Source organism: Varroa jacobsoni, unplaced genomic scaffold (assembly GCF_002532875.2).
Source record: "Varroa jacobsoni isolate VJ856 unplaced genomic scaffold, vjacob_1.0 scaffold_1104, whole genome shotgun sequence".
Lineage (NCBI taxonomy): Eukaryota > Metazoa > Arthropoda > Arachnida > Mesostigmata > Varroidae > Varroa > Varroa jacobsoni.
The window spans coordinates 634714-662669 of NW_019214006.1; the positions used below are offsets into that span (position 1 = coordinate 634714).

A 27956-nucleotide genomic window follows, 5' to 3' on the forward strand; every position below is an offset into this window, starting at 1 on the left:
TGAACGAGCCGAACATCGTCAGACTCAATCATTTTCTACCATATTCCGAAGCAAATGCTGATCGATTATATGAGATTTGTTAACACTGTGTAGCTCTATTGCTACAGGATAAAACGAAAGATTTCTATTATGTTAATGAAGTGATTAAATGGGAAGGATTTTGCGTTTGCTCTTAAACTACAATTGCAGAGATAAGGTAAGGCCAGCTAGGTCAGTGTTAAAGAAGGCCTACAATATTGAATAAATTATAAAATTTTTTGTTCGTGAAGAAGACTGGAAATAAAGAAGGTTCCATGTCACATGTATATTGACAGAAGTTAGTCACGAGATTCGAGTATTTGCAACAATAAAACAATAACGATAGAACCAACAAAGAAAGACGCAATTAACGATTAAGCGAGGGCTGTACTTGATGCGCTAAGCTTGCTACGTATTAACTTCAGGCGTAACTTAATCAACCATAGTACTCGTATTGCCTGTGTGTGTTTATCCGATTACCTCTAACTCGAAAAAAATAATCGATTTGATTGAGCTGTTTGTTAGTGTTCTGTGGGTATGAAACGAGTATTTAGCTAGCAAAATTAACGCTTGATTTTTTTAAAGGAAAGGCTACACAAGTTCAGGCTTGCAAGTTTTTCCACACTGAAGGTGTCGTCTTTAATTCCATAAAATATTTATGACAAATATATACGACTATGGTAAAGTCAATCTGTCCTACTCTAGAGTGGATTGTATAGAATTTTGCGCAATCGTAAGCTGTAAACCTGTACTGTCAGTGAGCAATAGGTTGACGAGTAGAATATATAATATATGTCTATTTACATATACATAATAAATGTAAATGTATGTCGCTGAATGATCTTAAAAAGGATATACAGTGCTAAAAAAGATAAGTCGAGATATGTATGAACTGTGTACTTTTTATTTTGACTTCTATGCTCTTTGAAGAACGGTTTTCTGAATGAAGAATTCAAAATACGCGCATTTGATGTTTGCAAATCTCATGCATTTGTATCTAGACAAGTTTTATAGCCGTTCGTGGAGCTATCCCCCTAGTTTAAGTTTCCATTTATTTGCATAAATGATTGTTTTATACATGGAAAAATAAGAGAAATTATTTTTTTTATAGCCAGATAGTGTCAGTGCTTTCTAGGGAATGCATCCAGTCCCGGTGATGGTGTGACGGTTTGTGCTGGAGAACAAGTAGTGGTCTGGGGTCGAATCCGAGCTTAGACCCACTTCGTTTCGTGATGGGAGCCAGCAGTCTAAGGCAATGTCTAACGGCGATAGCGGGCGTCCAACCCGAAATACATAATTAGATATCGCATCTTGACCTATGTAATAGTGAGCTGGCAACGAGTTTGTCTATTGCACACGTGGTAACCTATGTTCGAAACTGAACGTTGACACATATTGTTTTGCCCTCGTAGCCGCTTGTGTGATGCAATACTTAATAGAAGTACGGTGGACACATTTATTATGGTATCGAGACCCGAAAATTCTGGAAAAAAGAATTCTGGTTTAAAGGGGGTTTTTTAGGCTGAGGAAAGTTGTGCCATTGTAGCCATATACGTGACTTCAAATAAGATTGTAATATCGCACATATAGTTCACTGTACAAAGGGTAGTTGATTTTTCTACAAGTCGTTTAACGCGGGATATATTCCCTAATGATGTATAATAATGCAGAACCGGTTGCGTATTTTCCATACACTTAGAATATGGAGATGTCATTCAAGCTTGATATATTGTTTTTAAATACATATATATTTATTGATTTCTTCTATGTGCGGGCAATCATACTCATTCTTTTTGTTGGATTTACGGAGGATACAACAGCATAGCATGATTTCTCCTGTTATTATCAGCGGTTTCCGAAATAAGCTTATCTATTCGGGTTTTAACTATTGCGGTCGTCTCCGCCCTTAGTTCACCATATAATGCCCTAGACTGTATATCTATATAAATACATTTTTCTGAATGTTTTGTCGGTTCTCAATTTGTTCCTGTAGTTTATGCATTTTTTTCTATTCAGGTGTTCGCGACTAAATTTAAATATACCCTTTAATGTTTACCCTCTTATCTAATATACTTTAGGCTAGACTAGGAGGAGTACAGAGTTTTCTAGATAGTCTGTATGTGCTCTCTATTTTAAGTTTAAAACTTGCAATATTCCTTAGAATTCAGAATGATTATAATACTAACCTTTCCGTTCACTTTATCAAATTGTCTAACTATGGTCATTAAGTTAACTTTTTATGGAATCGGTTATTCCGGAATAGGGTTTTTACTTTGGTGCGAAGAATATGATAAGTGCTAGGAAAATTCGGATCCTTTATGTACTTTACTTTACAGAGAGCACGGTCACTTAGCGAACTGCTTTTATGTCTAGTGACTTTTCAACAGCTCCGTTCAAATACGCTCGTGTTCAGGCCTTTAATCTGTTCGTCTGAACTGTTTTCTCTTATATTTATGTTAATATTTTCCAAAATCGAGCTATTTAGGTTGCCATTATGAATGTTACATATTAAATAAGTATAGAACAACTCGGGGAGCCGAAATAAAATTCATTTTAAGTAAGTTACTATTATTTAAGTTGATTAATGCTTTAAACTATTCCGAATTTCTTTCTCACCTGAAATTTGAATTATATATAACCATTAAACAGACTATCTATTCACACGGGCTGCGCAGTATAATATTTGTGAAATGACAATTTCTAGTTTCTTTAGCCAGATGAAGCCATCTGGCCAAGAAGCAAGCCATTTTTTTTTATCTTGTTATATGTACATATTGTATTTGCCGGTTTTTCATCAAGCCTCAATGGGCCTTTTATTGGGTGTACATGAATTTCGTCGTCCATAGTCCATATTTTGTCTAAACAGGCTGTATTAAAATGATAACTGTAATTTAAGGGTTTAACCTTCTGTTTCGCCAATTGTACTTATAAGACTGCACACGTTTAGAGAAGTGTTTAAAGGATGATAGGGTTCAATGAACACGACACTTTTATCAGTAGAACAATGAGGCGCCATTACTTCTCGTTTGTTGAAATTGATAGCAAAAGCGTCCTGGCATATATCGCTTCAGAAAATCCATATTTGTACGAAAAATCGTTCGACAAGAAAAGGGATGCGTGTAGAAGGAAGCCTACTATAGTTTTCTAGTGTGGACCATCCTTTGAGAGCGATCACCCTACTTCATTAATATTAACACGTAACGCTAATGGATCCAAGGAGGTAGTCAAGAAAATGTCCGTTGTGGAGAATAGTAGCACAAGTAATAAGCGTTTGAGATAGATGCCGCTGAGTCACGTTTCAGAAATATTTCGCAAAAAAATTCGAAATTATCGAAACTTCTTTCAGATTCATTTAACGCAATATAAGCTGAGCGGCCGACTATTTCATCATATGTTGATGCAAGTCTACCTGCCTATTCGAACTCATTTGGCGGGCATTATTTGATTGCCCTGGAGGCTCATTGCTTAATTGCTGTCATTGCCCGACTTTCTTTTTCTTGTTATTGTAAAGACAAATAAAATGTTTAAACTATTTGACTTCTGATTTTCTGTTAATGAGAATGTTTTCCTGGGAGTTACATCGGCCGGAAGCGTCAGATATTCTCAAACACACGTGTCACCTGGTTCTCGGCAGTGTCAAGGTTGTTTTATGGTTAACATTCGGTTAACATCCGACAACCGATTGTGATATCGAAAGAAAAACTGTCTCAGAAATGAACTATCTATCTCTTAAATTGTGCTTCAAGGATGCGTCTCAGAGTTGCTTTCTTATATAATACTAGGCAGATTAGTTTTTTACGCCAACTTTTAGTGATAAAATAACTCTTGGCGCCTATTGAACTGATCGAAAAAATATTGTATCTGCTGGGATTTATCACATCCAGCCAAAATTAACGTTGAGCTTTAAACAACGCTACACGTATTGTTCAATGATCATTGCCTATTTTTGTTTCTTTTTATATCAAAATGAATAGAGGAAAGGCTCGGATCACGCTTAAGCAGTGGCGAACCCACAAAAAAACATGACCCTGTGTGTAAAAGTACACTCATACTGGTGTTACAGGAAAGAATCAAAAGCCAAAATGTATCTTTCTTATTTCCTAGCAATCCATAGTAAATTTGTAGTTCGAAGTACAAAGCGAAAGTATAAGGTATTAATCATTGCTTTATTACGGAAGTGGACATCTAAATCACTGTATGTGTTCCTAACGTTAACAAGCCAAGACGTTACCGCTGACCCAGCGCGGGAGCATAGCAGTTGAAGCCTTGCAGCGATCTGTGAATATTTAATGAATTTAACGAAAGTTCGGCACAATACAGACAGAATCTGCTCATCCCGAAACATAAATGCGTCTTCTCAATGAACATTTGTAGTTAGACATCTAGCCAACAAGGTGCCCTACTAGAGAAATCGAGTTGACAATGTACAAAGACTAGAATTCTATCTTTTCGAGTATTGTGCCCTTATGGCATTCTCCGAAAGTGCGCATGAAGTCTCTCTAGATGCCAGAGCGGTAATGATAATGTTGTCCGTCAATTGGGCAACTTACGTTTGAAAAACGAGATAGCAAAAGTCTGTGAGAATAAGTCACTCATAGGCAAAGTAATGGAATTGGGCATACACCATGAGCTACAGCGTGTGTACGTTGTCCTTACGAAGAAGTAAAACATTCGCAAAGCGATTAGGTATATTTTTTTATTGATGTCACGGGGAAGAGTATGTCTTGAAGGGTACAAAGGATGTATTCGAGTTGGTTTATGAGAAATCGAACAGAAATAGACACTGAAACATCAAAGAAGAAAAATGCTAAGTCAAATTAATGTAAATTGTTTACTTGAGAAAGCTGAATATGGCTCTGACCGTGTCATCAGCAGACTTTAATTGATTACAGATTCGATAATATTATAGAGAAACGCATAGTATGTACTCGTGACAATGTGGAACTAATTGTTTTAGCCGTTTTGCCATTTGTCTAAGTAACGGCTAATTACAAGAAGAAGCTAGATAAGGTCGGTGACCAAATAAGATTCTAATAATTAGACACCATTAATAAACGCCCTAATTTTCAATAGTAATAGAAACAGTGGAGTAACTGGCTTCTTCTTACTCATTTGCGGATGATATGTTTAGCAACTCAAGCCTGTAGGTAGCTAGGAATGTAATCGCAAATGTCAGCGATCGGTATATCGGGATAGTATCGGTATGTTCAAAGTGCTTCTAACAGGAAAAATTGTTTCAGGTCATTGTATGGCAAACCGCATACAAACCCTTCTCTCGTCAAAAAAATATTTGTACAAGAGGCTATGTCATCTTCGAATCGTCAATCGTAGCTGGCACAACAATGCCTAAGCCCGGTCTTTTTTGAATTCTAATTCAAGATAGTAGGAGAAGCATGGCAATATTTAAATGTGCTCACGCTTTGGTCTGTTACACACATCGATGTGTGTAACGCTTACCCTCTTCTCCCTGATGCCTCACTGGTTATGATCGTGTAGATAGCGATCAAGTTAACATAAATGACTAAAATGTTATTGGGAGAACACTGTTGTCACGTCGGCAATAGCTGGCGATATCCTAGATCTAACTTTCCTAGTTAACAAAAATAAGATAATAATTTTCGGGCAGTACCTTTCGCTCGCAACGTGCTTCTTTCCGGCCACCAGTTTCAGGGAATGATCTCCCAGCATCGTGAGAGGTTAGAAAGGATCACTCGAGAAAGAACCATTCAAAAGTCGTTAGCCTGACAAATATTTAAATTGTTTACACTCCGGGTGATTGTCGATAACCTCCACCTATGCCTCGCTCGAGATCAGTTTGATTTATAGGCCTCACTAATTATATGGGACGGATGCCGAACGCAAACAACCAAATTTTCGTAAGACAACAAGAGTATGAAGTGGTGCTTCGAGTAGATGTGCACAGGGTCAGGGAGCACAATAGCGAAGGCTGACGTGCTAATGCGAACAATTAGGAAAAAAAGTAGTTGCATATTAAAGACAGAGGTAAATTTAAAAATAAATAATAACAGTCAAACGCGGCCGATTTTGGAGAACACATATTTGGAACATAACACATTGTCATTGACATAAATTACATACTGATCGCTAAATATATCATACGGAGTGTCCCAAAAAAGGCAGACATGACGGGTCTGGTAAAAAAAAAAATAACGAGAGGGTTAAAGATTTTTGAAGAAAGAACATTTAGCTTAAAATGCTATTTGAAGTACGAAAATGCGACAGAAGTATAAAAGCAAAGCTGTATGAAGTTTCAGCCAAGCCCACATGACTTGTAATTGATCAGAACGGTAATAATTTTGAACATCTGCGGTAACAGGAAAAGTTTTATATTTTATGTACGTATTTTCGCAATTTAAATATTATACGTTAATAAAAAGAAAGCATATTCAGATTTCTGAGGCATCCTATATGCATATTCATTCAAATCTTGCCGAATCGCTGCTTGATAACGTAAAGCTTTCCATTTATGAACAGTAAATTAAGGAGGCGGGAGAGATTCGTTTATGGGAGGCATAATATGAGGTCAGCAACAATCAATCATCGCTATTATAGAAACTACTTTGAATCACTAGCACAAATTGTTTTGTTGGCGTTCTGTGTATGTTACACTCCGAATGTGTTGTTTCCGATATGTTTTGACACGATCATGGGGTCTGAACTGTATCATCGTTTGAGTGAACTTTCTGCTCTCTCACGAGTTTTTCTTCAAGCGGCGTTTCCGGATAAATCTCTCATTAATGCGGTCCAAAAAGCAGGACAGAACCGTCGGGCTACTATTAGAAAGACATGCACTACAAAGATGAACAGCTGCTGTATTAGTACCAAAATTTAATATTTTTTCATTCTTATGTATTGAAGTATCTGGTAAAACAAATGTTCTCTAAGAATTTAACGTGTACTCGCCGCTTACCTCGGTTAAATCTTTTTGGTGGTACAAGGAATTCCCAGTGTAAATTTTACATATGGCAGTTTTAGTGAAGTCAACCATGGGTCAATACGTCCTCAGCCTATGCCTTACTATAACGATGTGGTATGAAATGAATTTCCGGTATTGAATCTAACTTAATTTTTTATTTAGAGGATATTTTTACCATTGCTCATTTTACGACATGCCAAGCTAATCTGAGCGAAAACTTATGTGTCTCATATTCTATAATAATTTCACATCGTTTATGTTCTTAGAAAAAAGTGCAGACAAAAAAAAATGTTTCATGGATGTATATTGTAAAAGACGAACGTTTTATTTGCTTAATTAAGCATAGTACATAATAAAATCGTTTATTTTTACAAATGCTCACATTTAAATATGATGCTGCCTGAGATCGTACGAATATATCGTCATAATAGCACAGTTCCTTGCAGGGACCCCAATATCTATGTTTTACCGTTTAACACCTTGTTGTCGTCGGAGATGATAAGTTCAGAACAGAAATAATATTCTGAGGCACAACAGAGACCATTAGTTGTTTCAACCTTGCTGTTGACATTTGAAGGTAGGCGCCCATCAATCACTTCCCTTAAGAGAATCAGTGAGTAAAAAGGGCATAAGCATGGCTGACATAACCAGCTCCCTCGTGCCCCCTTGCGCTTGCTCCATTTCTACGATGTCTCCCGAAGTACGTCTAACGGGAGCAACCCATGCAAGGAACGGCAGCGGACAATCAGATATGGGGTCGTCTCTTACCGTTCCGCGCAAATGCTGTCAGCATTTCATTATACTTATTGAGTACTCATGGGTTGGTTGCAGGAAAGAGTTCTTGACCTCAGACTGCAAACCCTTATGATCTGCATGGCCTGCGTGAGTTCCGAGCGATTGTTTTTCCAAGTGGAAACGGAATTTCTTGGCTGCTGTACCTTTACAACAATCTGTGTATATTGCGTGCGCAAATTCTTTTAGGGATTTCCGAATTCCCGCCTTAGTTGAAGACCAGAAATCAACCTGTTTATGTGTGTGATGTATGAAATAGTATAATCTATTAGTTTTCTTTAGAAGTTAAACTGTACTTTTATTTTGACACATTTTCCTTTTGTTCGAGGGCGGCGATTGCGGGTTGTCCCAAGATATTCCCTCAGAGCTTCGGGAGCATTGAGATGATTTAAAAAAATGAATCTATCTAAACATAAAAAAAAGATTAGGTCTGCGATCCTTAGTTATCTTCATTGATCCATAACCGAGGAGTGTCAAAAAAAATCCATATATGTCAGCTGATCCAGTATAAAACGAAGTAACCATTAATCTCAAATTTCAAGATAAGCTAATTTTAGAACGGTGCGATATTTAATGATTCATTTTGTGTCTTTTCGTATTTAAGATACATTTGCACACTGAAGTGTGCATTCGGATATTGTTGTCTAAGCTTTACGCAAACAAGTTTTAGAGCGGCAAAAAAAACCAAAAAGTTCCAGTGGTCTAACAATATAAGTTCCGCATTGAAGCTACAACGGTGAAGCCAGTTCTTCGTGTAAACCTTGTAGTAGGTCAAGGTTCCACTATAAAGTAACAACAGCGTGAGTTTGTCAACTCAGAAATTCCGGGAAGGAAATCGAGAACGAGTCGTGTGGAAGACGCTTGTGGACGTGAATAGCAAAAAGTCGAAATCTATGGCGAAAATCAACCCTCCTCGAAAAGCACAGTGTTAGCACTCAGGTAACTAAAAAGCGCGCCAAAGTTCTATACTTATCTACCTTCGTCAAATTAATTAAATAGAGAGACTGGAGACATATATGCTGTGTGGTCTAAGCGGGAATTGAATATAAATAAAAAAAAAACGCTACCTTCTCAGTGCCTTCACGTTACAACAGTAACCCGTGCAAGCACCCAATGATGACTTGTAATGAAAGCTAGATCCTCTGCAATAATGGCAGATGGTCACTTTAGACAGTGGACGGAAATGAACGGGCAGGACATTGCCCTAAAGCAAATGTATAGCTGAACAAGCTTACGGCATTTATTTGGCGATTTAATGGGAGTGCTATCCACTATAGCTTGATAGGTTTTGGTCCGTCTATTACGGCTGAAGTGTCCAGTCAACATCTAGAAAATAACAACAAAATACTTCGCACTAAGCAGCCAAGATCAAAAAACAAAGTTAAAATACTCTTGTTGCATGACAACGCTCGACCTCACACTGCAAGAAGCGCAGTAGCGAAAAGCAGCAGTTATATGAGCAAGCGCTGTCCATTATTGGCCGTACTTGTCAGTCATTTCGTCCACAGAAGATTATATATATATATTTCAACATGGTGTCGAAATTGCCTCTCGAGACCTCATGAACTATTGGGTTCCAGATACCTATAGTAACGACACAGACCATCAAACGGTAAAAGGTCATAGATGATAGTGGCGCATACTTCGGACTAAAAATAAAAAAACTAAGTCTAAAAAAAAGTTTTTAAATTGGAGTTCCCTACGCAACATTTCGCACTGAATTACGCGCTTTATTGACATAAAATAGTCTTGCTTCTTGCCATGCCAAACGTTAACATCCTCGCGAAACCCACGTGAAATTAGTTTACGTGAAAGACAATTTGATACTTTGAGTCTTGGCAGTGGGATTGGCAGTAGAACGGTGCCAATAAACAGCTCCCTTTGGAAACAAATATTCGGCCAGCAAGTCCTCTTCGTAGATCATGCTCAATAGCGACTCCCGTATTACGTTCTAGGCTAAAAAAAAATTGTACTATCCCACGTCACTAAACAAATGGACATTACATGCCTGAACGCCGGTAACAGCTTGCGTTTCCAAAGGCACTATTGCGAGGATTGTGATCTTAAAATTTTTTGCTGAATAGGGTCGCCCAATGTAAATCGCCAAATGAAGCGCACTTTAGGCGACCATAAGCAGAAAAGCAATAGGCCTCTGTAACTGTAGGTACTGCACGGACTAAGATCAGCCGAACTCAAGCGAGTTGGACCTCTGTACGCAGTTACTAATTAGAGAGCAGTAACGAGTCCAGAGCGAGAATCAGATAGAAAGTAGGGAAAGCCGAGAAAAACAGTTAAAAATGTAGTGACTTTATGGTGATAAGCAGCATTTTTCCCTAACATCGTGCGAACGACTTTTTAATCGAACCTAAAAACAAATGCAATCTATAGAATATGCATGAGGGAAACAATACAAACTACGAATAGCTAGTAAGTATTGTTCTAATAAAGATTATCACTTATGATAACTATAGAAGCGTTCGGTAGATTAACGCAGTGATCCTTTTTTTTCGGTGTGTCGGCTGCAGAAATTTGCATTGAATATCTTTCGGCGTACGTATAAGAAACACATGCTTTCGCTTATGTATTCGCTCCTGATCGCGTAGCTGTTGTCGTTACGTGAACGCTAAATTGGTACCTTCGAAAAATCGACCCGCATATCGACATCTGTCATGCTTTGGCGTCCTGTCGCTGTTGACAATTTTCAGCCAAAAATTGAATAACAAGCATTTGAAAAGCTTTCAGGCAAAGAAGAAAAGAAGACCTAGCACAGACGTTCGAAACGATGAAACCAATGCGCTTTTTATTATGATAGAAGTGGGATGCATTGCCGCTTATACCATTTCCGATGGCAATGACCTAACGTCCATTTTCTCCTGTCCACTGCAAGCTCCACTGGGTGACCCAGACTCAGGGCCAACGGCAGTCGACAGAATGCACAGCAGGCTCGCAGAGCAAACCCTAACTCCACGAGCTACTCTAAATAGGACAGAGAAGTTGTGAGCAATAAACTTCCGAGAATCTTTTTCCAGCTGGGGAAAAGCGAACATATAAAAAAATACACTGTACTTCATGCACAGCCTCAGATACTGCGAAGAAACGGGCAAGCGAGGTCAAAAGACAACTAAGGGTCCACTGTCAAAAATGCTTTTTAACGCAAGCGGCTTAAAGGAGATACTGAGTCTATAGTGCAACATTCATAGGAAATAGAAAATATTTGACGTATACGCACCACACGTAGGTGCCTGTTATTGTATGCAATACGTTGTAAATAAGATTGACATCAAGATGATATATATTCAGGGATAATACCTACGGCGGCAAAAACAATATATATTTTTATGAAATTGATCTCTATTTTCTAAGTGGTGTGTTGAAAGGTGACGCCACTATAGAAAATATTGATGGTCAGTAATAGTGTATATCGCGAAGTCTTTTTTTGTATTATACCTGCTATGAATCCAACCTTGTCCATTAAACATTCGTGACCTTTCCGTTCGGGAATTCATAAACAACAGTGAATTTAGTATAGACATGATCGCATAGGCGGTACGTCAACACAATAATTTATTTTTATTTCTTCTTTTGCGTAAAAATAGGGGCATATGTGATGCATGCACAGAAATGACCCTCAGTATCCTGCTTTTTTTTCCGTATCTGAATATTTATTCGGTATCATGGAAGTTAATCAAATTAACCCCTTCGGAGCTACGCAGAGTGTTCGTATATGGCCTATATACCTATGATATGCGGCGTGCTCGTTGCCTGCTATTCGAAAATGTCATGTTTCTTCTTTTCGAATGAAACGTATATTGGCACTTGGCCATGTTTTGGCTTGGATAGTAGTATATGGATGGAAATGCCACTATCAAGTTATTAACCTAAATGTATTTGTTTATTAATCTAAGACTAGTTACCAATCTAGTTTAAAGCAACACCTAACAGTCTTTTCGAAATCCGCTGATAACCTACTTAGCGGGTTACCTTGTTCGGTCCGTCAGTGCTAGAAATTCTGTTCGCGTTGAAAAGTCTTACTATTCTCATGAGCTACATGAAAGAATCTGCCAAGAAATCCATATAATTTGAAACCCCTAGAGAGGCATAATTTTATTGATTTGATTTTAAAATAGCAACTCTTTTGTATTTGACAAAAAAGCAAACATAATGACCTTAAATTGTGGAAACGCATGGATTGCTAGCCGTGAAAAACTGAAGTAATGTCACGCAGGTAGCGTGCTCGTTGACCTAGTATCCACAGCTTAACTCAAATACATATTGAAGTAATGACCAGCAACTTTCAAAGCTTCGTTGTTGATGCCCTTTGATAGGAAAACCTGATACATAGGGTCCATACTGTTTGACAGACATGTTGAGATAAGTTATGATCACTATCGTACGCGTTAACGGTCGACAGCATCGATATGCTAACTGAGTAGCAGAGTCTGAGATGTGAAAATACGAATAAGAGGAAGCTAAGACTTTTAGCCTAATTGGCAGGGCCACGTCCAGGCCAATTTGGACTTACCGACACACTTATTACAGCGGAGCCCCATCGCATTGTTTACGATGAAATACTATAATGTCTTTGCGATCTGTACGCTGTAACAAAAGCATCGACGATACTATAAAATAACCTCCCACAGCGATCAGACCCCTTGTTTGGATTTAATGCCGCTTAAACATAGAGGCAAGGTTGATTTTCATATTTGCCTTTATTTCCCCACCATTGGTAGACGCCGTTTGACAACTGAGTGACAAAATAAGTCTAGCAAGGCTAACACTCGTTGTTAATGATCTCAAATAGGTTACTCTCCATTCAACAGCACTGGAAGAATTCTTGCACGTCTTTTTTCGCGATAGAAATTTCTGGGTGCTGTCCACGCACAAACTGATACTTCTTCGACGTCTCAGTTTAGTACTGGTAGCAGTGGTGACAGTGAGTACGCTGCAACGTTGACGCATTTGCAGACTAACCACTTCAGTACGTTGCAATCTAAATGGGCCGACAGCTGAGGTAGGCTGGGCTGGGCTGGGCTGGGTTGGGACGGGTGGTTCCGCAGTTGTTTCGAAGTCTGAGATACAGTTCAGTGCATACGATCGCATCTCGCCAACCGCAAAAAAACAATTCCTCCATTCTATGCACAACACGCCCGTTACATGGGCGCTCTGGTAAAGAATCTGGCTTATCTCTCGATAAAGGCAGTCGCGCGATGCCGGTGCTAGTGATGAACTTTACACCGATGTTGCTATTAGGAAAAGACGTCGCGATGATAGCTTCAATGGCAACGTGTCCGCCTAGGAACTTTAGGGGCACATGTGTGGCGTATGTTAGATACCAGTAGTAGACATAATGTCTGTCGTGCTGGGAGACAGCTAGCTGGGTGCCTCATCCAATACTTGGCAGTGTTTCCTCGCATAAATCTCGAAGCATTTTTATTACTAATATTCTGTTATGTGCGATGCGATAGCTCTGTGTGCTATAAGTAAAAGAACTCGACAGACCCAAATACGTACGAATCGGGTAAAGAAAGTAACGGACGAAGGTACATAGTCTGAGAAACTTAAGCGTAGCTTGAGTTCGACGGGGGCAATAACGGCGATGTTTGAATATGATCGTCGAATCGAACCAGAAACAGTAGTCGTAGCAGCATACATAGCTATGGTAACAGCGGTCATGCTCGATTTACCTGGGGCAAGCACAAATCTGGTCCGGGAGTGTTACCCGATGTGTGGTAGAAAGCGGAGAAAACATCCCATACTCCTCCTCCTGATTCCATCACTGTCAGAAGCGACAAACGAAGAAGACAAAAAATAGAGAAACGGGCTTAAAAAAAATAGCACGAGAGGTTTTAGAGCGACGTACGCGCGTATATTTCAGTGTTTGCGCTTCGCGCGGGAGTTGAGCAATCGTTTTGCCTATTGAAATCTTCTTTGGAGGAGTGTATATCCAGTTGCTTAGTTATGTAGTACGTATGTTTCTCACAAATCTTCTTTCTAACTAAAGTCTTTAACCATGTATAATCTGCTTCTCGACAAACTATGAAAACCTACTCGAGGTAATACATTTACATGCTGACAGAAATATATACAGGTAGCTGGAGTCGGTGACGCATCAGGCCGAATTTTGTCTATTATCGCGTTCGTATTAATCTTTATATTAATGAAAGTTTGTATCGGTATATTTGTCGGACCCAAAGCTATTTATAGAAGTGGTCGGATAAAGCTAGAGTTTCGTTCTAGTTAGTTGAACGCTTTCCCTCTAGAGAAAAAGTTGTGATTCGGTTTGTGATAAACCGACCGCAGAAAATTTTGTCTCGTTTTTCGTGTTTGAAAATAACGTTTACCACCATGAAGGCGTCCACGAGAATCGGCCGCGTTGATATACCGTTAAAGTGACAACTGTAAATAAGCGTGCACAGTGTGTACAATATGACAAACTCTGTTTGCATGAGACAGTGAAAAAAGGTAGTGGCCTATAGCAATCAGGGCACAGCTGATTGTTGCCAGTAGGTGACGCTTTAAGATGTAAAAGTGTGTAGGAGGCGCATATGTATACATGCGCATTATGTCTTTCATTAAAATATATGGAAAGGCGTATTCTCTATTTGCCTTACAACTACCAAACGAGTTAGGGCTGCTATGAACGTGTTCGTTTAATAGAAGTTTCGACCCAAAATTGGAAATTGGAAACAATTTTAGCATTAAGTGCTTGCGTGTTTAAGTCGGTAAAGCCGGGCGGTTTGGGTTAAATCAATCGCCAGGCACGCTTATTAATTGATTCCGGTAGACTATGAAACTAGAATATAAGGTAAGTCGGAGCCCCTTCTTTTGAAATAAGCTGTATACTTCAAAATATAGCAAGACGATGATTAGAGATTGTGGAAAAGAAGGACAGAGAAAGTAAGCAGCGACGCTTAGCTGCGCGAACAACAGTTTGCCCTTCCGCAGCAAACTCTTAAACGAAGGGAAAGACCAAGTGTAGGGTTATTTAGGGCGAAACCGTAAGAGCTAGGAAAATGGAAAAGGAAAAGGTGGCAATATTCTACTATAAATATAAGGATACCATGTCACCGTATCTCATTCCACGGAATTAATGCGTCGTTAGGGTTAACGTATGAAACGAAATACCCATAAAAACTTCACTCCACAGTTTAGCTTGATAGTGGCAAAGTATGCTGATATATTTATCTTCTATAATATATATCGATAGGATGGTTCGTCTAAATTGAGAATTGTTTTCCTGTTTATTCATAGAATTGTATCTAAACGAAAACAGGTATTCCGATAAAGTTTTGTATGTGCTGGAGATGTTATTATTGACTGTAATGTTTATTCAATTTTAATCGTCATCCAGTTCCTCTTCGGGACCTAAGCCGGTAGTTAATCTATTTTTTGTAAATGTTTGTAATATTTGTGAATATATATTATTCATTTGAAAATTATTTTTCAGCAACCATGCGTCGTTGGTAGGCATGAAATCGTTATTGTCGTTCAAATACACCACATGCAAAAAGAAGTGTTATGGGTTGATAACAGGCTGAAAGTTCAAGAAATACAAAGTTTCGAAAAGGATCTTAAAAAAAAAAATTGAAAGAGGCGTAAAAGTTTTAAAAAGACTAACCTCTGGAGCTTGTCACGAGGAGGAAATCGGTGATTGAGATTCCACTCTTCAAAGAAGTCGTCAGTTGTCTTATCAAAAACCTAGGCGTACCAAAAATGGTATTTGGAGCCATCTTGGTGGATTTTCGACCGCTTTAAACCCGTGTAAACTGGCAACGTAGGCCATCGACCTTGAGCAAAAAGAAGTTTCTAACCCTAATGAAGGTCCTTCAGGCAGGAAACGATCGGAAAATAGCAGGTCTCTACCCAAATTTTGGAAATCACGCAGTATAATACGCCTAACTAGTCATAATTAGTGTTTTGTGCTATAAACAACCAGCTTTCGTCTGGTATAAGGACTGAACGTATACTCGTTACGACGAAAAGCCTGCCAAAGTTTTTCCAATATGAACGTACCACCCTATTTATATATATATATATATTAGTCACGTTCATTACAACTATAGATAAGTTAGCGCATAGCTACCTTACGATAATAAACGCCATTCAAAATGGTTTGCTAATGAAATCTGCATTGGGTCCTCCTTGAAACGGAAAATCCCCTTAACAGTTCGAAAAAAGTTTGTTGTCAATTAGGGAGTCTTCATTTAGGCTCTGTTAACACACTGATGTAACTTTACGGAATAAAGGGCTGATTTAAGTATGCAACACGTTTATGACAGGGACATCTGGATACCATCTTCAAAGGTCCCATGATACTATGATTCCATAAGATTAGTATATAACTAAAATGCAATAGCTACACCAACGACAACATCGTTCGTTCAGATTGGACGATGAATACGGAATGTTCGATTAGCACCACGCGCGGATATCGTGACATTACCAGTGACATCTACGACATTACGTAGCGACTTACCACGTGAGTTTTTGAAGAAGAAAGGTCAGGATGGCGGCAAGCATTATTCTGCACTGTTCTGCATGCATAATTCCAAAATTGCACAGTAGTGACTGTCGATTCCAGCTTGATGATTTCTACTTCTTTTTTTTTTCTCCCGAAGTTCACCAAGGCCGTCTTCTTTCGATATATATATATATATATATATCCGATAGGAAACTTGGCAAATACATAGATTCTAAAAATGGCATCCGACACTTTCCGTAAGAGATATTGCTGAGCTTCCTAAGTTTCGAAATTGTAAATCCAATGGGATGTAAATGCAAACTATATGCTTAAATTACTCCTCCTTGCAACTCTGTTTTGTGAACTCGAGCAAATATGAGAGAGTACGCATTTCAATATGATAATTATGTTATACAATTGTGACGAATAAATTATCTTGCGTCGCAGGCCTGATATCATTTAATCTAAAGCAAACAAAAACACTCGACTGCGGAAACATATGACATATTCAAGTAAGTAAATAATTATACATTAAGTAGTATATATGGCCTAGTATTACACGGCTTATAAAGATGGTCTGAGGATACCTCGGTTGCAGATGTATCGTACAGTCAGATCTGTTTCTTATCGCGACGGTTTAGGTATCTCCTGTTACTTAAACAGATGCGAGATAAACACGCTCTAACTGTGAAAAGATTTTTTCTGAATTTTGAATTTGCATCTCTTTTTTTTTTTTTTTTTTTTTTTCGCAAATCGAAGGAAAGGCAGTTTTAGTATGACCTGGTATCACAAAAATATCACCTAAAACCGCTCTATGCTTCTTCAATGTGTTGGAATAGAGTCAATTAATCATACGACAAGCGTTCGTGGATACAAATAATAGTAACCGAGAGAACTCAGCCATTTGTATCGCTTATAAAAACAAGTACGTCGCTGCCAATAATAATATATTGATCTACTGTTCTTGATATATATATATATATATATATATATATGTAGATGAATATATGTCTGCGCTTTTAGTTGTATGAGCCGGAAAAAGAAATAATAATGTCTCAAACAATGATTTCCTCCTGCTTAAATGACCTAGACAGAATATAAACAAGCAATGGATCTGGAAAGACACAACGGCAGTTGACAACCGGGAACGGGTGGGTCATATAAGACATTAACATTAGATAAAAGAGATGAACTAAAGAACTAATCAAAATATTCCAACTTTAAGATGGTCTTACTAATGTACCTAATCTATTCTCGTTTAATTCTATGTGCTTACTTGAAATGTTTAAGGTTTGAATGGAATCTCAGTAACCATGCTCTAAATTTGAGGAAGTCTAATATTATGTGATATAATTCACACTACGGATGCGTAAACAACGAAGCAATAGGTTGGCTTCATCCGATCTGTTATTCTTCATTTCGCCAAATATGTATTTTACATCTCTAGAAGTCAATTTGTTTTCGAAATTTGTTTCATTTATTCATTGTTGTTGTTGTTGTATAAAAACCACCCGAACAATTAGGTTTTCTGCTGTGGGCTAAGGATGCTTACAGTTCTACGGCAAGCTATAGATAATTATGTTTTCATGTAAATATCATAAACTTTCCGAACCAGTATGCGTATGTAAATGAAGATACATTTCAGTTCAGCCCGCATATTCATGTGTCTGTCGTCCATTCTCTCCCTGAACGGCTTTGCTCGGCCATTTCCGCTTCGTGATGACCTTCCCCGCACCCCTATAGGGCAGGAACTTTTCCAGACTACGTTCCACTTAGACAAGCAATCACCGTTACGCGCTGGTGACGCAACAAGGTCGAAACGTATCCAGCTGGACCGTTGAGGTTCAAGTTGCGAGCTCGCTTCTCTGTTTGTCACATAGATACACCCCCGCTGCTCGTACCCTCTCTCTTATCTCCCTCCACCTACCATTACTTAACATACGGTTCCTACACTGTTCCTACAACTCCGCCTGTGCAGTGTTCTCTGAGAGATATTCTGTAGTTAGTTAACCACTTCTGTTTTGTTCGTTTCTCCCAGCTGTATTGTACCGAACACGGTAAGGAACATTGAAGGAAGTGTTGGGCGTATAGGCGCAGTTGTTTAAACGAACCACCTGTATATCCGTGCTGCTTACGCATAATCGCCGCACTTTTATGCTTCAGGTTATGGACAACAGATAGAAACCATAGGATTGAAGTAGACGTTTTGCAATTGTTTAACTCTCTGTAACACGTCGTATAGATCACATGTTTTATGATGTGATTCCCGTTCTTCGATCTAGCATTTACGACAGAAGACGAAGTAGTGCCAAACTTTCTCCAAGAGACCGGTTTCTATTCTGATTATGGTTTTCGACTGTTTTCCTTTTTGCACAGTTACCTGAAATTTGGCGAGATTTTGGGCTTTTGCGCTCATCAGTCCGGCTCGGAGGAGCCGCTATTAGCAGCTTCTGTTAACGCTATTAGCCAACTTCAAGCTCGCGTCGTTCTTCAACTTTAAAACAATGCACATAGAGTTGAAATTGCAAGATTAGTAGATCTATTCTTAAGCTTGATACGCAACCATGTCACCATATCATCACCGTTCATGTTCGTGCTGCTGCTGTTTGAATGGTGCTCTGTTTTGGTGTGACAGCCCTTTCCCGAAGCCCTCTCCTATTAGCCGGTACCACTCGCCGGGCACCATGAGGTGCCCATGGTGATAGCTACAGAGACAGTAGTCTTCAAAAGCAGGTGAAACTAGAACGAATGCGGAGACATTGACGACAGTTTATTGACGATCTGGCTTGTTGGCGGTCCATTTCTAACTGTTATTCTGAAATTGGAGTAGCAGGAGCGGTGAAGTTCGTGGCAGATGTCGGTAGCAATAGTTCAGAATAACGCGCCAATGTCTGCTATCGATGCATAGTCAACGCGCCAAGCATCGACGCTTTCGTTCCTCCCCGTTGACGAAGAGCGAAGTCAAGAAATTACAGATTCATGTCTTCGTCATATTGTCCAGAGGGTCACTCCCGTGTAATGGATTCCATTGAATGCTTGCTGCCGCAGTATGACTCGTCGTCAGTCCCCACTGCTCACATTAAGAGCTCTTAAATTGGCCCATGGGGTTAATCAATGACGACAGAAGTGGTCGGCAGCCGACTGTTTAGACTAAAATACAACTGATAAGTTTTACATGAGTGTTTGTGCCAGTGAGTGAAGTGTGAAACACGCACTAAGAAGCGACAAAAAACACAAGCGGAATAGTACATATACAAATATACACACATACATACATATATATGTATATATAGACATATATAGTTGCGCATGCGGAATTGCTGAAATTCGAGCTACTGATACATCATCCTCAGTGCAAACTGTGCTTTTTACTGTTACTGAATCTATGGATATTCTGACAACTGTGTACCATCGATTACTTTAGATGCCCACTTGAGAAAAACGTCGAAAAAGTCGAAAGAAGGGAACTACAAGGAGTAGTGCCAATATAAAAAAAGAGTGAGGTTAACAAGCCCAGAGACTCAACATATCCAAGTTGTTTTACTGTCTGATATCATATTCGGTGTAATCAACTCGAACGAACATTTGATCTTCTCGCACATTTGGACATTGAGAATCGACCTACGAAGGCGAGAGGAACAGCTCAGCTATGCGGACAAGTGTGGCCTTCAGTGAGCAAGCCCAGGTATGTACCTGCTGTTTTGTCCTAGAACCCCTTATTGTAAGTGAGGAGAGTCGTTTTCTCTAAGCAGACCACGTTCTCGTTGCTATCATTGCCCTTAAGGCTGCTGGCATTATCCATGAACCAAAAGAATGGACAGATAGAGTGGTCAGAACGAGATCTGTCGTCTCTGTCCGCCACCCAGACTAGTCTGAACGAAATGGTTATGGGCCTGCAAAGAATAAGCACTAGAACATCATTCTAAACTATGACTGGTATTGTTGCTGCAGCGGTGTTCGCCATCCACCGATTGGCATCGAATGTGCGACGAATCATCTGGGGCAGGGGTCAGCGGGGAAGAGGAGGGGATACTGAGTACAACAACAGCCTCTATCTTATTCCCATTGAACGGTTCACCTGGCGCCATGACTGCTTTGTTGGTTTCAGGTTTGCATGATTTTCGCCACTAACCTTGCTTCGACAGCGCTGGTGTTATAACGCGCGCGTAATATCACGTTCAGGATCAGGTTCAACGCTAGATAACGCTCAGTTATAATTATCATTAGTAGTTACCCTAGTTTCTAATAGAATCGTCCTGCAGTAAATGTCCGCGTATCCTTTAAATCTAGCGAGATGGCAATAAATTGAATGATCTATGAAATACTTGACAGAACAGATATTTTGAAAGCTTTTTGCAAATGGATCCGCAATAGCAGCAGATTTGGCATATGAATGTAGTATGGAAAACAATCTCTGACGATTGAGCATTTTAATGCGTGAAATCAATGATGGACGGAATGCCTTTCTAATCGAAACAGAACGCTTTCAAAAGTTACATATTGCTTTTATGATTATTTATCGTATCTTTATTTCTCTCGTGTGCTTTGCCAATGCTAAATCCTTTACCGTCGTTGAAAGACATTATGAGAACGGGTTTTACCTGAAACAATTGACAGAAGAGCATGAGTTGCTTTTCCTTAGCATCGTTCTGAACAGAGTTTAGTGGCGGACAGGAAGGATTATCTTTTGGAGTAATGCGTCAATGTGAACTGGTAGTCTAGTTTACAATAGTCAGATGACTGACCCGCAGTCCTCACCGTGAGTATAGTCACTCAATGAACTTTTCACAGCACGCTACTTGCTTCCACCCCTACCAGAAACTAAGGGCTATCATATATATTTGTTTTATCATCTAGCGCTTCGTCGTGCCATGAACAGCCGCGGTATGAGCTGTTTCACTTGCGTAAATCCCGGTCCATTCGTCTTCATTCATGGCCTATCATCACACATATTGACCACATATGTTAAAACACTCTCGAACTAGTTCGGGGGACGAATCGCTTCCAAAAAATGAAAGACAACAAAAGAGTGTAGGTATCTGTTGAGCATATGCTTGCCACAAAGCTACGTACTATGACGTTAGCGGGACCTATCCACTCAAGATGTTACCCATGCGTGTATCTTCTACACATATATAATACGTGCTGCATCTAGGCCGTACGACTCGTCTCAGCTGCGACTCGTGTCGCGGACGTACTTTGATTGACACCATACCTTGGTCCTATCAGCTAGATTTGCCCGTTTTTTCGATGAGCTTCAGCTTTTCTGATGCACCTCCATCGATGTGCGTCCAGCTGCGAGTCAGTCAGACTTGTGTTGACCATCCCCTACTGCTTCTCCTACGTCTAATGCCAATAGGCGTCTAGGCAAATAGAAGTTCTATGGACACGTCAATTTGGCGCACGTTTCACTAGAGCTCACACAAGTGACGGAATCCTTTAGATCCGTTGACCGATGTGACAGCGCACGAGTTTAGGACTATTTCATTTAGTAGACTGATTATCGGAACACTATTGCTTGCTAGTGACGGTAACGATTAACTTCGATCATTAATCATAAACTACTACGTCGTACTTTTTTAATTCAAACGAGATGAATTGCGATCTCTGTAAAAATTACCGGCATTGTACAAACGATGGTCGTGTTATATATGTACGTAAACAATTGTTGCCATTATAGAATTAACGAGCTGGTCAACTTGTGCAAATATTTATTTTCGTCTAGAACGAGAACGAGTGGAAGCGATTGACTCAGGCGAGGAAAATTGAATTTATTCATTTGACACGTATAAACAAAGTGCTACTTTAAGTAGAGGCCACGCTGCGTAAGCAAAATCCATCAAGCAGAACCTAAGCAAACATATATTATACCTTAGTAGAGGCCACTTGGATGATTCAGAGCGACAAACGTCTGTCCGTCCGTCCCTTCGTCTATCCGTTAGTGCGTGTACACGCCCGTCGCTTGAAGGGAGACGCCCCAGCAGCGCAATTCGTTGCGCCGTTTTACTTGTGGAGGATTTGCTGTCTCGGAAGTAGCAGGCGAGTCGCTTGAGACGTGTCTGCGCCATCACCTGTCCGATTTATGCGGGGGGGGGGGGGGGGTATCAGCAGTAGCCGCGATGTGAAAGAGATTTCGAGACGGACGGGGAAACTGTCAGCTATCAGCCAACGAGACGGACACAACAAGGTAGAAGTAGAAGAAAGAAAAACGTGTATGTAATATTGCCAGATGGAAAAAAGAACGCTGGCGTTAGTGAAACAGTAACTGTTGCTGGCAGCATCAGTGGTAGAATTGAACTCGGTATCTCTAGCGCATGTTGGCTGGCGGCAACTGACTCTAAGCCGGATCGCGCCAGGTTGAACGCAGCGTTGGCGTCTCTATCGATGTGGGAAATGATACCCCCGTTTTCCGTTCGAACGTATACTAGTTTTTCGTCCTCAGCTGACACCGTAGAAGACCGTCGACAAGGCAGTGGAGCAGCCCAAAGCAGAACGAGGAGCGTCGGAAGCGAACGAGAACGGTAGAAGAAAAAGCAGTGCGTAAGCTAGGGGCTCGTGTCTATTGACTGACCCGCTCGTTGCTATTACTAGGACCAAGAAGCTGCCGCCGCTACTAGTGTGGCCACAGGTGTAGCTCACAGATTTATAAATTATGAACGACCCAAAGGAGAGGCCCAACCAGGCAGGTTTGCTCGCTTGACTAGTCGCTGGATGCTTACTCGCGTTGGATCGCTGCTTGGAGTTGGCCTCTTCGCAGTTGATTCTCAGTCCGCCCCCACTCAAACTCAGTACTAGGGTGAGTCTGAGTCAGATCCAAATTAGGTAAACTAGCGATCATTCAGACAGACATTGTACTATGCTCTAGCATTATAGGGGTAGCTATGGTGGAACAGGCTTTGTTGTCCAGGGGTGCAAGTCGAGCGTGCTATGCGTGCTCGATCAGATTGCTTATACCTAATGCGTTTTGGATAATGAAAATTTGCCACTTGAAGTACACCGAGAAGCGCCATCAGCTTAGTATATAGCAGCAGTCAACAATAGCAACAACAACAAAGACAACGGCAACAACTGAACTAGCATCTAAACGAACGCACGCATGTTCAAATATCCTCTAAAGGTCGCGAGTCACAGATGAACACATGCATACTATAACTACGATCATCATAACAGCAGCACAAATAACTTGTTACGGGTCGACCCTCTGAAGGAGGAAAACGTAGTTTAAGGGAGAAAGATAGGAGCAAGCTTTACTGGCATTACAGCTATGCATGGGGTTCCGAACCCCCAATATAGAGTTTACTTGGATAGTCTAGTGAGGACGCCGGTTTTGCCGCTGTTGCTACTAGTCGCGATCGTGTGGTAGAACCGACGCGTTTCTATCTCCTGAGAATTGGATTAGCTCTCCATGTGGTCAGAGAGCGTATGAACTAGCGGCCAGCCGGCTGACTGGCTCGCCGCCAGGATACAGGTCTTAGAAGAGGAATTGACAAAAGAGACAGACGGGCTAACCAGCTTGCACGCGTCAACAAGAAGGCCGCCAGATGTGCTAGGCATCATTGTTCCTAGGCAGGACAATTTACATCGACGCGAACAAAAGGCTACCGTAAGTGTATGATCCAATCAAGGGATCACTGTTGCTGGCACAGTCATACGAATAATCGTAGAACACGCTACTGTGAGTTGACTGTCATTGCGTTCTGTCATCTACAAACGTGTTTTTCCCAAAAGCACCTAGTTTGGGTAACCACTTGGCAGTTGTTCTATGCTTGAGTAAATGTTTATGCACGATCATGTATGGCCATTTTCGCCATGTCATTCTCGTTCGTGCCGTTTGTGCTGGAAGATATATCATGTAATTTCATAATGAGAGCGTGGCAGTAGATTTCCGTTTCTCTCTAGGTCAAATACTATTACGTATTGATAACTAGTTTCCATTATTTTAATGTGATTATTTTAATTATCATGGATCTGCTTTAACGCGTATCGTCTAAGTTAAATTCGAGGTCATAAAGTATCGTTTCTTTACAGCGAAGTAACTTTAAAAGCACTAATAGTTTCAAGCTTTTTGCTTGCACATTATTGGCTCTAACATGTACGCACTTGTAGACTTTATTTTTTGTATTAATAGCACAGGCACATACTGCAGTTCTGCTTCACTTGATCTAATTAGAGTTTTTCATTTAATTATTTTTTTATTCGGTTAGTTTGCAATATCTAATGAGTGCAAAATCATATGCTACTTCTGTGTTTGAATTCCGTACTCTGTAGCCCCCGATTTCAACGGAACTAACTTAGTAAATTAAGTACATTTTGTAACATTAGGTACAATCATTCAAAAAAAAAAAATAAAGGAGACCAGTATGTAGTTAAAGCTGGTTTGAAGAAAAGATATGGTCTCTCTAAGGAGTTTTTAAGGACTAAGTTTATTCGCGCCACTAACTGGCGTTAGATTTTAGTCAAATTTGGCCATTTTGGTTCGCCATCAAAGCTTCGCCTATCAGTCTAATTTGTGTGTGCTTGCAAACACTATAATTCGATATTGATTCATCTGGTTTCGTTTGGAGTCGATCTCAATCCAGTTATTCTTAATGCTGAAACACAACGATGGCAATACGTTCGAATGGACATAACCGTTGTCTTACTCTATATTCGATTACATAAAATGGAGTTCCTTTTTTTGAGACATAACCGTAAAAGGTCATCTTTAATCCAAATGCAGGTCTCTTTGCTTGTTACAGTTTCGCCTTTACTATGCCCACGTCAAAACCCATTTGAGCAACCAAGTGTCTCTCCCTCTCTCTCTGCTTTCGAATTAAGTCAGTGTTACATTATGTATTCATAAATATTTGGTGCAATTACTGTTCTACTATCGGTACTGTATTTTATACGTACTATTCATTGTGAGCACGTCAATTTGCCTTTGTTTTAATCTGAAAAGACAAGAGAACGGGCGGCTAAGGAAGGGCTAAGTCCGGAACAAATACTTGACGTTTTTTTTAATACCTTGCATCGTTCGTAGTTGATTTTTGCCTGTGAGCGTTTTTGTGTAACTAAAAAAAAGCGTAACAACGTTAAAGGTTAGCGGTTTCGACCGATGCTACGATGAAAGCAGCAGTAAGAACAATAATGCTGGGCTTTCTCAACTACGGGACGAAAAAATCAAAAGACTCAGCTACCCACGAACCTCTCCGTTTTGACTCTCTGTATTGGTTGTGTCGAAGTCGATCCTGCACTCTGCCGACTTTCGCCGTCGCCAAATCTCGGCCATCTCGACTCTGGTTGTCTACTGCTGGCCGACTTAAGATCCCTTCTCGGAGTTACAGACATAGGTAGAAGCAAACAAATCTCTCTCGCTCTCCCTTTTAGTTTCTGAAGTTTCCTGTGGCCAAGAAGCTTTGAGCAACAACGGTCATCGGCGTTGTTGAACAGCGGAGGGTCGCCGCTGTTTGCTTGGCTGCCGGGAACCGCTGTAAGCGATGCCCCACGCTGGCGACTGGACCCTTCGGCGCCGCCCCCACCAACATGTATTCGTCTTCGCTTGCTACAGCTTGTTGAGTGAAGGTAGCGACTTCTTGTTCGATGCTTCTGGCTGATCGAATAACGCCACGCACAAGCTTATGCAGCGAAGACCAATCTTTGCCTAGGTCTTGACCTTCTATCAGATCTCTCAGACCTCTTCGAACGACAGGAACACCTCAGACACATCGTCGTAGCTGTCGTAGGTAGGTTGGCGAACCTAGCAGCTCGACTAACTATCTGTTAGCTGGGCACGCTGTTATTGCTGTGGTGTCACTGTATTTATTCTGCAGTAATCCAAAGCTGAGTCGAAACGACAGCAACAAGATCCGAATTGGCCGGGGAAGACCGATAAACGTATCGCAGGTGAATTCGTAGCTTCATAGAGAATCGGTGGGTTAACGAGTTCATGCCGTTTTCTACACGATTCTTGTTACCTGCTAGCCCCTGTTGATGCAGCGGACCGTTTGTTTTCTGCGGTGACCGTAACGATTTTCGGCAGGTCTTAGGTGGAGGTTACTGTATTCAACTAAACAACGACCACGAAGAATCTCAACGAGCAACGATTCTTGTAATACAATTTTCTAAGCTAATGTTCAGTTGCATGGAACAGCTGGACGATGGCCTTGTTGGATTTGGCTTAATCGAACCCGACGAGCATTTAACTTCAGAATAAAAAAGAAGTCTTACGGGTCACTGCTACGTATGCATTACAATAATACCGAAGTCCTAGTACTGTGAAGAGCTGGCGAAATTGAGACAAGCTCGACTACGATGAAGCGGAAAAAAGATTTCATGCACTTTTCGTGCTCATCGCACATCCGCCCGTTATCTTGGCGATTTAGTAGAAGATCCGGTCTATCTCTTAGCGGGAACAGGTACAGAATGTCAGTAGGGATAAACTTGACACTAATGTTGTCATTAAAGGGCGAGGTTGTTCAATGTTATCTTACATGTTTGTTCTAGGGCCACAGATGGTAGACAGCGGAAGAAGGAACAACGTTCGAATGGGAGCAGGCGTCGGAAATAATGCCCAACGACGACTCCAGACGTAAAACTCAAATCATTTATTTTTGGTATAAACGCCCAATAGTCAATCCTTTCGTGTGAGCCTTTCTGTGTATGCAGCAGCACCTTAATGCTGCGCATCGATGTTTACGTCGCCGACTTTCTTCCCTTATTTCGTTTTTGTGCTAGTGGTCAGTCGTATCAGAGAGATCGGATGGCGTCTGTCTGGTCCTTGGCCATCGTCATTTTAAGGCGGTGACTGCAACAACCTTTTTACTCCCCGAACATTCAGTCGCGCGATGCTGATCAGTTTCATTGGTTGGTGATAAGATAGTATCATGCAAATCGCAACGCACAACCAAGCGCCACTAGCCCACCGGCAAGCCGTCATTGCTAGTGCCAGTCAAACGAGGTATATATCTATATAGACGGGCAAAGTCACATGCGAATTTCGTCCACGAGTCAACTGATAAAACTCATTTTGGTTGATGTGGAAGGATTCGCAGCGTAGCTAGCTTCTGCGCGATCCCGTTAAAATTTTATGTCGCCTGGTGGTAAACACTTCACGCTAGAGGCTCTGCAATAGGTCGTCTAGACTGATGTAAGACACCTGTTATCGTGCCGCACCGTTTAGGATAGTTGGCAACGTCTGAGCTAGCAATGGTAACAATCGCATGACAATACAATGCTAATGTGATCCGCTCTGATATAGCAGTTGAACTGGAGTATAATATACGAATGGTATCATACGTTTATATACTCCTCGTACAATCGTACTCCGTTCAGTTATAACTAAACGATATCTCCACTACGTACGACTGCTTCGAAAAAATACCTGTAAGTAACCAGAGGTCCAAATTCATGGTTTACGCAACATGTTTTTTTTCTCTCTCGTCTAAGCTATTAGGCCGCTTGGGGAAGTCAAGGCCATATATCGCATACGTCATATTTTTTATTGCATACGAAAGGAAGCTAGCCTCTGATCGCTACGAGGAAAATTGACCTGGTCAAATATGGCGACGCTACGTTCGCTCCGTTTGAACCAGCAGTGGCTTACCTCAACAACAGAATGAGGCTTCGAACCAATAGCCTTTCACTGGAGGACACAGCAACAGAAACCATTCCAACAGTTATATTTAAAATTTGCTTTGTCATCAGCAGCTCTCGGAGATGTGCTTCAGTGCTGCCATCATCGATTGTCACTCAGCTGAATCAAGCCGAAAT

The 27956-nt window shown here is 40.5% G+C and overlaps 2 protein-coding genes across 5 annotated transcripts in view; one reads left to right on the forward strand and one right to left on the reverse strand.

Annotated features, from left to right (window-relative positions):
- Positions 1-27956, reverse strand: part of LOC111266643 (uncharacterized) — a 51834-nt gene that overhangs the window by 3862 nt on the left and 20016 nt on the right. Inside the window, exon 2 of one of the 2 annotated variants that reach the window (XM_022844297.2) lies at positions 13432-13523. The exons of the other annotated variant lie outside the window; for it this stretch is intronic. Coding sequence (XP_022700032.1) covers positions 13432-13521 — 90 coding nt within the window. The 5' untranslated portion in view covers positions 13522-13523. The remainder of the gene's footprint in view (positions 1-13431; positions 13524-27956) is intronic. 2 annotated transcript variants of the gene reach the window in all.
- Positions 18915-27956, forward strand: part of LOC111266639 (uncharacterized) — a 149373-nt gene continuing 140331 nt past the window's right edge. For all 3 annotated transcript variants that reach the window (XM_086970986.1, XM_022844289.2, XM_086970991.1), the window contains exon 1: positions 18915-19893. The gene's annotated coding sequence lies outside the window, so the exon portion shown is untranslated. The remainder of the gene's footprint in view (positions 19894-27956) is intronic.